The sequence below is a fragment of the Gymnoscopelus braueri genome (genome assembly GCF_963280865.1).
Source record: "Gymnoscopelus braueri genome assembly, chromosome: 7".
Lineage (NCBI taxonomy): Eukaryota > Metazoa > Chordata > Actinopteri > Myctophiformes > Myctophidae > Gymnoscopelus > Gymnoscopelus braueri.
Genome location: NC_137608.1, coordinates 31,318,030 through 31,329,113, shown reverse-complemented (window position 1 = coordinate 31,329,113; position 11,084 = coordinate 31,318,030). Strand labels below are relative to the sequence as shown.

The window sequence follows — 11,084 nt, the reverse complement described above, 5'->3', positions numbered from 1 at the left end:
TAAACCCCAGCATCCTTATTGTGGGGAAAGCTTTCACAGAAGAGAGCAGATCGACAAGCTCACAACTCGTGGCAGGCAGCGATCGTCTGTTTTCAGCGAAAATGTAACCCAAAACAGAAAATACACTAGTATTGAGCCCTGAGGGACTCCAGTTACCCATATGGTGTTTAAGTGGTTAACCACCACTGACAGGTAGGTGAGCCAAATGCCCAGTGCTGCATCCATTTAGATTAGAACCACCTCCCAAACTCCTCCCACTCGGACCTGTCATCGATATACTGTACTGTGAAAGTCTGCTCTCCCTCAGCCTCGGCACTTTTTTCAAAGTTCATCCAGGAGGTGTACTAGTGACTTTTGATAGGTCACCATGCAGCCCCGACAGGAGTCAACGGTCCTGGCAGGGACTGGGAGTCTAAGCGCCCAAGGCTCACCGAACCCCGGATCATACAACAATGCTGCTGTCGCCGTGCCAATCATCACACGAACGGACTCGAGGGACAAATGGAGCAAAAAGATGGACTTTCTCTTATCTGTCATCGGCTTTGCGGTGGACTTGGGGAACGTTTGGAGATTTCCATACATATGTTATCAAAACGGAGGCGGTAAGAGTTTTTAGAAATTAGATTTGTGTATATAAAATGTTTCAAAAACATTATTTTTTTTATATTTTTCTTCAAATTACTTATTTGTAAAACTGTTCCAAAATAAGCTTTAATTACTAGTCTACTACTATGCTTCTCGTTCTCCGTGATTTAGCCTACTTGTCATGCTGTAATACACTCAGATCAGATACAAATAGTGCCGACCACATAAGATGCTATTTGCGTCATTGATTGATTGATTGATTGAATACTTTATTAACAGTTTGCAAAAAACGGTACAGTGTTACAGATTTATACAAAAGGTGCTAAAACACAAAAAAAGCCCAAAGGGCTTATTTCCATTGAGGTCGATGGACTCAAACTTTATTTCAAGCAGTCATTGGTCTATACAGTACATCAAATATACAACTCAAGTGCTGAACATAAAAAGGGAAGAGTAAGTTTAAAAAAATGAATAAATAGAATATAATAGGTAATAAAACTAATAATAAAATACGAAATAACAGTAAAAGTGCAAGTCGAAATAAGAACACTAAATAAAATCAAGGCTAAAAAGGTGTGTTTCTTTTAAAGATATCCACACCATGGCTGGGGCCATCTCTATGTGCACTATGTGTGTTACATAAAGGTAGCCTAGGGCAGGCTATGTCTTCTATGTCATGAGCAGTGGTTCTCAACCAGTGGTCCTGGGACCACCAGTGGTCCTTGAGGGGGTTCCAGGTGGTCCCCAGCTAAATGATGGAGAGTTGGTAACCAAATGGACCCTTATTAGATCTTTAATTCTTGAGAGTGTAAAATGAAACCAAATGGACCCTTATGGGTCCATTTGGTTTCTTTTTACACTCTCGAGAGTTAAATTATTGTTAAACATCTGCATTACTTTATTTACAAGAAGTCTACACAATTAGAGAATATAGAAGAATTGTTATTTTGATCAGCGTTTGCCTGTTATCTCTCCTATGGTAACAACATCAATACAGCATGGAATTTTGAACAATCTTTGGGTCTGAGAGGCTAAATCTCATCAAATGGTGGTCTGTGGCTCAAATGCAGAATAAATAATGGACCTTGATATGAAAAGGGTTGAAAACCACTGTCTTATAGTAAAGGGAGAGTAGGCACAAACAGGAGCTGTCCTTGGTATTGAACTGCATCTCTCCTGCACCTTAATATTGCACCCTGTGTTCTCTGAGAAAGAACTGTATTCAGATTTTGTGTAAGGTTTTAGTTTTATTTCTGCTCATATCTTGGATGCCCTGCCTGACATGACTTAAATAGTTGTTTGGCTTTAATTACGCAAAGTAAGCCTAATTGAACCTCATTATTAATTTGTATATCCGTTTCATATTTTCCAATTTCCTATAACCTTTTAGAAAGCCTTCTTCCTTCATGTGATTTGCATACTTTCTTTCTAAAACTGTAACAGCTCACAACAAAATGTAATAGGCTGCATCATAATAAGGGAACCTGAGCAAAAAGACTAGACCAAGAAGGAAGTATAGGCCTATATTAATAAATAAAAAGCCAACAAATTCAAAAGTCTAAAAGAGTATACATTAATACAGTCTTGCTCAAAACAGCCAACAGGACTCATGTTTCTACCATAAAAAAAGGAAAAAGAACGATCTTACTGAAAACGTCCTATCATTGACCTAAATTAAATCTACCTTTGTGTATCTCTGTGCAGGGGCTTTTCTCATTCCTTACATTTTGATGGCCATCTTTGGTGGAGTTCCACTCTTTTACATGGAGCTGGCACTGGGCCAGTACCATAGGACTGGTGCCATTTCAATATGGAAACACATCTGTCCAATTTTCAAAGGTAAGGTTTCTGCTATAGGCCATTATGTTTTTGTTGTAAAAGAAAAAAAAAACAGATTAGACTACTGAGCTGCTGATCATGCAATCAATAATATATAGGTTAACTATTCCAGTCACATAGCCTAATCTTATGAAAATTACTTTGTAGAACCATATTTTCTTCAGTTTACTGGGTGTAATTTGAATAACTACAACCAACTGCACAACATAATCGGCAGTGTGAAATAATGTGTATTTGAAATATTATAGTCAACCGTTATCCCTTCAAAAATGTAATGAGCAGTGCAACAATGAGCACTAAAAATAAATGTGTTTCAAATTTTTGGCTTTTTAGAAGAAACTGACAGATTGCTGCCATCACAATGCTGTGCTCTATTTAGATATGTGAATTCCTCCTTACCAGAACTTTTGTCCTGTTCCAGGTATAGGGTATGCCATTTGTATCATCGCACTATACGTGTCCTTCTACTACAACACCATCATCGCCTGGGCACTCTTCTACTTCTACTCCTCTTTCTCCAGAGAGTTGCCATGGGCCAGCTGTAACAATACGTGGAACACTGAGAACTGTACCAATTATTTTGGCAATGACAGTGTCATCTGGACAAATTATTCCAGGTCTCCTGCAGAGGAATTTTACACGTACGTAAGTGCATGTAAGTGGAAGTGGAAAAAAATTAAATAATAATCATACAAAAAAGATTCTACTATTATTTTGTAGTCTTAACATTTTGAGAAAACAGGATTGGGGGTCGAATTATGTGATAAAAAAAAAGCTGATTTATGCATTTTATCCTGACAGGAGGAATGTTCTTGAGATCCACAAATCCGATGGGTTACATAATGTTGGTGGCGTTCGCTGGCAGCTAATGCTCTGCCTATTTCTCATCTTCACCATAGTATACTTCAGCCTCTGGAAGGGGGTGAAAACCTCAGGCAAGGTACTGTATTGGGGACGCATTTTCCCTAAATAATATACGTGTAGTCAGTGGATAAATGCATATCAAATTGTGTTTACTTTTTATCTGTACTCTATCCTCTCTGTTCATGGGTTTGTTCCATGCCAGGTAGTGTGGGTGACTGCTACCTTGCCCTATGTTGTATTGTTCATCCTGCTGATCCGTGGTGCCACTCTGCCTGGTGCCTGGAGAGGTGTGGTGTTCTACCTCAAGCCCCAATGGGATAAGCTCCTTGAAACCAGTGTAAGTTGTAACAAAAAATATTTACTCCTAGTTACAAAATAATGTGAAATAACAATATTTTACATTAAGAGTAAGGTAAAACTGTCTAATATGTCCGGTGCTTTGAGAATTGGCCCAGTGAAAAGCATCGTTGGAAGTCAGAGCAGTTGTTTTCAGAGCACGTGTAAGTGCTTTGGTGCCAGGGAATATGGATGAGATGAGATGAGATGCATAAATAAGCCACAGACCAGGATAATAAGATGCATAATTGGTTTAGATTTTTTTTCCCCATTAACAAAGGCCTCCCTTTCTGTTTCACTCACAAATACCTAATGTTCTCCCTCCTTTTTTTCTGCCGCATGCATGCTCCTCTTCAGATCTCTCAGAACACAGCTGTATTGCAACTAGATTAAGGCTATCATAGCGCTTTTCAGCTTACAAAATGTTATTACAGATATAGGTCACAGTAAACAATTAAAATATAGATCAAATGAAAATATGATGATACTGATGTGTTTATATTGGTTGTGAGTGCTGAATTTTACTTTGAATTATTAAAACAAGACTGGAATTAAATTACAGCTAGGAGCTGGATACGTATGTCGATTTGCTATCTATGAAAAAGTTTGAAAGGTATTGAGAAGTTTTGTATATTTGTTTATTATATTATATTTTTTATACATTAAATTGATTAGCTTGATTAACCGTTGCACCCGTACTTCTCCTAAACCAACAGCAGTACTCCACCCCTCTCCTTCCCCCCATACACACACAAACACATAAACACTCTCACAGGCTGTCATTCCCTCACTTGACCAATACAAAAAAAAACACAATTGAAGGTTGTTTAGCTCCTACAAAAAATGTGGGCGAAATACAGGAAAAATATAACATACTGATATAAAGAGAGAGATTAGAGGACTGGATTGAGACAATTGGGCACTGTGCAGATATTGTATTATATTGTATATCATGCAGATTGGGTTCACAGATAAACATAAAAGGAATGCAGCAGCGTTCTCGTCTTTGAGGCTGATGATGGACATTGGCTGGATAAGGCGTATAATTGTCTTTTACAATATGAACAAAAATGTATCAATTATAAACATTGATATACACAAATCCAATCAATTGCAACCAGTATATGAAAGCACTATTTCTGGTTATGCTTGTAGCTAAACCCACTGAGGCCAAATAAAAGCAGGTAAACTTACAGTATTTGTGTTAATATTGACGAGAGTATAGTATGATGAATGAATGAATATACAGTACACATACATTATTTCTGCAGGTATGGGTAGATGCTGCTGCTCAAATCTTCTTCTCTCTTGGACCTGGATTTGGGGTGCTTCTTGCCCTTTCAAGCTACAACCCTTTCACAAACAACTGCTATCGGTAAGAACAAAGCAGTGCTCTTGTTTAATCAATTGCTGATATCTGTGTATGTGAATTGAAATATATAAACATTGCACCTATTGTATGTCATTAATGTATAATGAATAGAGGCAGAAGGTCAGAATCTAGGTTTGGGTAAACTTTATTTACCTGAGGGCACAGTGCTACAGTCCGTTGCTTCCCATCAAAAAACATGAAGAAAAAAAAAAGGATGTAGGATATAACATTAGGCTCATGCTGGTAATTGTAGCTCATGCAAGTAAAATAAACCTCTTTTGATCTTTCACATCACATTCCACCATAACTGTATAATGTTAAATGCGACAATAATATGGGTTTCTTCCTCAACAGCGATGCTATAGTGACCAGTCTAGTGAATTGCCTGACAAGCTTTGTCTCAGGGTTTGTAATCTTCACTGTGCTGGGCCACATGGCAGAGAAGAGGCACGTGGAGGTAGAGGATGTGGCCAGAGATAAAGGCAAGTACAGTAGCTGTATGTTGTGATAATTAAATCTGAGAGTTAAATGATCAATGACGATTTTACAGTGTGTGGGGCAACTTAAAGTAAAGCCTCATTTATACTTTGTTGCACGACCGTGCCACTCACCAAGTGAGACTGTTCTAGAACGAAGTATAACTTCAACTCAACTTCAACTTCATTGTCACATCATAAGTTTACACCAGGTATAAAGGAGTGGTTGAAATGATTTAGTGCAAGCTTCTGCTGAACTGCAGTTACATATATAAAGAATAAGTAAAAAATTATGAGTAAAAAGCATACAATTACAATATAAAGATAAATATACAAGGCACCGTTGGTTCTGTGATATGATCAAATGTACTTTTGTGTTCTGCCATCTATTTAAAGGCTTAAAACATTCACTATGACGCTCCTTTTTTTCATATTTGCAGGACCAAGTCTACTTTTCATTACTTACCCAGAGGCCATTGCCAACATGTGGGGCTCAACATTTTTTGCCATTATCTTTTTTGTGATGATGATCACCCTGGGTCTTGACAGCACGGTAGGAATTTTGAACAATTAACACTTAATGTTACCCATTAACTAGCCTGGTAAACCCTCCCTCCGGAAATCTCATTTCCATTTGATTTCAGAAGTGAAATCAAATGGAAATGAGATTTCCGGAGGGAAACTCTGACTGCCTCTAAATCTAGGCTGAAAACTTTAATGCTCTCCACCAGCTTTTTGTAAAAAACTAAAACAAATGTACACTTGATTGTTCTGATGCTAAATTATGATTTTTTCTTCTGCTTCTGATGGAGTATTGTGTTAGGTAGAAATCTGAACACTTAAATATGCGCAAAATGCATGGAGATGTGTTAATATGTAGAGGGCGCAATGCAAGTTGGGAATGACACAAGTCGGAAATACATGCCCATCCATTACTCCTTTACCTGATGTAGTCGTTGTTGTCTGACATGTTGGAGTCTCAGGTGTATTTTATATTTATTGGCGGAGCGGTAAAAACGTTATGCAAAGCTCAGCTAATCACTGAAGTGAACGGGTCGGGTTAGCCACTCAGGGAAGCCGGCGGACAAATAACACATTGGCGCAGCAGGCAAGGCGAAGCTCGGCCAATGAGTTAAGCCAACGGGTCGGGTTGGCCAATCAGGGTAGCCGGTCCCCACACCACTCCCAAACACAAGGAGATTTGATGCGTTCTCCGCAGACCCGGGGACAGACAGATACACAGACATTCACAGTTTTTCGGCTCTCGGAAATCCCCCCCCTTATTATTATTATGCCTTTAAATACATTTTCATGCCCTACTGTATGTAAAGCACTCTGAATTGCATTTGTGTATGTAAATCAAGTTGCCTTGCCTTGCCTTACAGTGCATGTCTTTGCTGTGTATCTTAGTTTGGTGGGCTGGAGGCAATCATCACTGCTGTATTGGATGAATACCCAGATTATTTCTCCCACAGACGAGAACTCTTGGTTCTGGGATTGGTTGTTCTCTGCTTTTTGGGCTCTCTAAGTACCCTCACAAATGTAAGTAACCAATAGAGTACATTTTTCAAATCATAAATCAATATCAGCCAGAAGCACAATCAAAATGTATTTCTACAGAGCATCTTGAAGATGTCTTGATGAGGCTGAAGTGGTATCAGACAATAGAGCTGACAAAATGAAAGGGGTGTTTCACTTTAAAACACTTCTGGGTTCATTTTAACATCTACTCTGGCTTTTGTGTGCGCCCCAGACAGTTTTTAAGTTGCTTGGTTCATCTTGATTCATTTTATCTTGTTATACTGTACAATATTGCCAGGGTGGAGCCTTTGTGGTGAAGCTGCTGGAGGAATTTGGCGTAGGTCCTTCCATCATTGCAGTTGGTTTCCTTGAAGCCATTGCAGTTTCCTGGTTCTATGGTAAGCAAGGAATTAAATCATGCTTTATGTATTGTACAGTGTGAGTTGTTGACCACAGGGAAAATAAGACTGGGTCTAATAACGAAGAGGCTCCCATTAGTCAGGGGATATTAGCAGAAAGATTTCCAATCTTGGAATAAATTCCTTACCAAAAAAAAACTTCACCAATGTGTTTGTAAAGGTGTCTAGTAACACATCTCACAAAGACTGAAATTCAGTTTCCCTAGGAGAATTTTTGACAGCTGCTGAAAGTTGGGGTACCCACCATTTCCCTGCATTTCCATGCAGGGCAAAAAAAAATCTAATTTTAATTCTGTTTTAAGTAGCATGTGAGGGGTCAAACAAGGGTGTTTTTATGATTCTGAATCCATTGCAAGCATTTGTTTTGCACCAAAACCACTCCTTGGGCTAAAAACGGCCATAGCCATCCTTGTCCAGGTATACTTTTTGTGTAAAAAGCCCATTGAGATTGGGCTGTTTTGTAGACACCTTTACAAACACATTGGTGAAGATTGTTTTTGGTAAGGAATTTATTCCAAGATTGGAAATCTTTCTGCTAATATCCCCTGACTACATGTGGATCTTGGACTTCATGTGGCCACTCTATGACATCAGTGATTTATGACATACAGTATGATTCCATATCTGGGCAATGTTTTTCAGCCCAATCAGAGCGTCATTGACTTCCTTTATATAATATATCATTATTAAAAACTATTTCACAAAACATAAAACATGTGAGATACGTGGAGGTACTCCTTGGCCTAATGGAAGTGTGCAAAAGAAATTTGGCATTGAGATTAGCCCCAGACAAACAGAATGACAGACAGACACACACACACACACACACACACACACACACACACACACACACACACACACACACACACACACACACACACACACACACACACACACACACACACACACACACACACACACACACACACACACACACACACACACACTCTTCTAGACTGCTCGCCTCCCACAGTGCCACGGCGTAAAAATGATTTGAGTGAAAAGAAAACTGATGACTTCACATCATGCATTTCAAGGTTTCAATATATAGTAGTAGTATTGTATTTGCAATGTCTTACTGTGAAATCATTTGCAGGCATCAACCGGTTCAGTAATGACATCCAGGCAATGTTGGGCAGTGCCCCAGGGTTGTTCTGGAAGGTGTGCTGGGTGGCCATCAGTCCAGCGTTTCTAGCGGTAAGAGCTCACACTGGAAACTAGCAGTAGCGGACATGCATTTAAGGGTGAATCTGTAACTTCAAAAGAAATGAGAGCCCTCGTCACAAACAACAATCTCTTACTGGGTGCATGGTTGAGAAAGAATGACATTAAAACGAAAAGATCACCAGCACTTCAAGCACTTTTAGGGAATTGTTATTATTATTTAAAGAATTGTGAAAATAGACGATCTACAAGCTCACAACGTGTCGCGATGCAATGTGTTGGAAGCTTGTAGATCTGCTATTTTCACTACTTTTGTGCGACACTCTTGTCTATGATGAAATGAAGTGAAGTAGGGCATTAATTTATGAAAAAAATAAGAAGTTGAAATATGGAGATGTGAGGTTTCTGCCTGACAGCAATGTGAAAAAAATTTAGAGGTATTTCTGCCTACTTGCAGTGTGTACCAGAAATTTAGAGCTGATCTGTCGAGCGGATTGTGAGATTAGCTCTGGATACTCAGACAGGCAGACAGGCCGTAAAAACATTAGAAAGGATACTCTAAATCCCCTTAACTATAAATAATTTTGATGGAAATGACATTAACATGCACCTATCTGGAAAATTAAGTAGGAAAATAAATACTACATGGCTTAGAAACCGTACAAAAATTACCAGTTATTGTTTGTTAACAAAATGACTGGCGAAAAAAAGAAAATTATCTTTCAAAGAAAATGTGCCCAAAGTTGCTGAATGTTCCATAAGAACTTTTAAAAATAGCAGATCTTGCGATGCATTTTGAGCTTGTAGATCTGCTATTGTCAGTGTAGAGATGTTGGTGTAGAGGGAAAGAAATTAGGGGGCCAAGGATAGACCCGGGGGGGTACTCCGGTCAACAAAGTATAGGGTTAAGTGATACACATGCATCACTTTTAGATAGTATGACTCTATGGCCTTCCTTTGCTTGATCCTTACATCCATTTGATTCTGATTCTGAAAGTTGATTCTGTATACAGTATTTGCAATAATAATGTGTGGTTGTCACAAAATCCCAAGGCACACATGGACTTGGCTCATCATGGCACAACAGTGTGCCTTGGCACACTGCTTGGGAATCACTGCCAGTCAATTCAGTATTTGCATAATGACAATCAAAGAAAATCGACAGAGAGGATTTTCTAAATATATCTCTTCAGGATTGGTTTCACAATTCTTCCCTCATTTTTTCTATTTAGTATATCATAGTGAGTTCCCTGCTGAAAGCACCACCCCTCACGTTGTTTGACTACAAGTACCCTGAATGGAGCATCACAGTGGGCTACCTCATTGGCTTCTCATCCTTCATGTGGATCCCAATCTATATGGTATACAAACTAGTGTGGACCCCTGGATCACTTAAACAGGTCAGTGGATCTCATACAGTTTCTTCATGCAGTACATTTCCCACAAAGTAATGTGAAATTTAGCAACATGTGACAGCACACCCCTTAACCACTTGACCACTTGAACCATAGCATCCCTATTCTGGGGGGAACGATCTACAAGTTCACAACACTCTATTTTCGGCAAAGCGATTTGGTGTGGAGGGGGTAAAAAGCAGACCAAGTACAGAGCCAACCCCAGTCAACTCAGTACTAGTTCACAAAGTATAGAGGGTTTAAGCACTACCTTGTTGTATCATAAATAGCAGAATAGCAGATCTACAAGCATTGCGATGTGTTGTGAGCTTGTAGATCTGCTATATTCACTTTTCTGAAAATAAAAAATTCAAAAACGTTTGGAAATCTTTGGAAAACTAGCTCACACCTAGAGTTCGGGCCGCTGTGTGGCCCTCACACCTACATCGCACAGCTGATACGATGATTCCATTTTTTTACTCTGATGTCAAGATGACACGGTTTGTTTGCATCTGATGTCATGCTGTCACAGTCAGCATGACACACACCATATTTGGATAGAATTCATCTTGAATTACCCAATGCTGTTTGTAATTTGAGACCCCTTCTGTCCCGATTGTTGCCCACAGCGTCTGGCAGTGTGTCTGAGACCTGAGAGGACTGTGCCAGACATCCACACAGACGCCATCAACATGACTCCAATACCATAAGAACACAGAGAGGTTGGCCCACTTTAAAAACAGGGAACACACTCCTGCTTTTAAATCTTGATCGGACCAACCATGTATTTTGTAGATTGCCTGCGACCAAATCTGAACAAAATATTTAGTGTTTTTGGTAGCAATGTACATGTATTTTGTTCAGTTTTCATATTCTGCTATTTCCAACAGAGGCATGAAGATACACACTGATACCCAACATCACCACCACCTGGCAATGATCATTACATACTTTAGAACTGAAACTAGACAGAAATACAAATGTGGGAACATCATAGTTCAATTATGTAATAAAGCTATATGAAGGGACAATAGAGTTTACAGTAGATCCACCAAACCTACTGTACTAATAGGTGTCCTGTTGGGCTATGTTAGCTATTCATTTGGATTAATAA

General features: G+C 39.1%; 1 protein-coding gene across 1 annotated transcript; it reads left to right on the top strand.

Annotated features, from left to right (window-relative positions):
• Positions 1-367: 367 nt before the first annotated feature.
• slc6a4b (solute carrier family 6 member 4b) lies at positions 368-10,680 on the top strand (the record flags this gene model as incomplete). Its single annotated transcript, XM_080433571.1, has 13 exons — positions 368-602; positions 2,290-2,424; positions 2,846-3,065; positions 3,226-3,364; positions 3,491-3,625; positions 4,896-4,999; positions 5,351-5,487; positions 5,913-6,025; positions 6,883-7,014; positions 7,292-7,391; positions 8,509-8,609; positions 9,809-9,976; positions 10,600-10,680. The coding sequence occupies 13 exons, from the start codon at positions 368-370 to the stop codon at positions 10,678-10,680; spliced, it is 1,800 nt and encodes a 599-aa protein (XP_080289697.1).
• Positions 10,681-11,084: the final 404 nt, after the last annotated feature.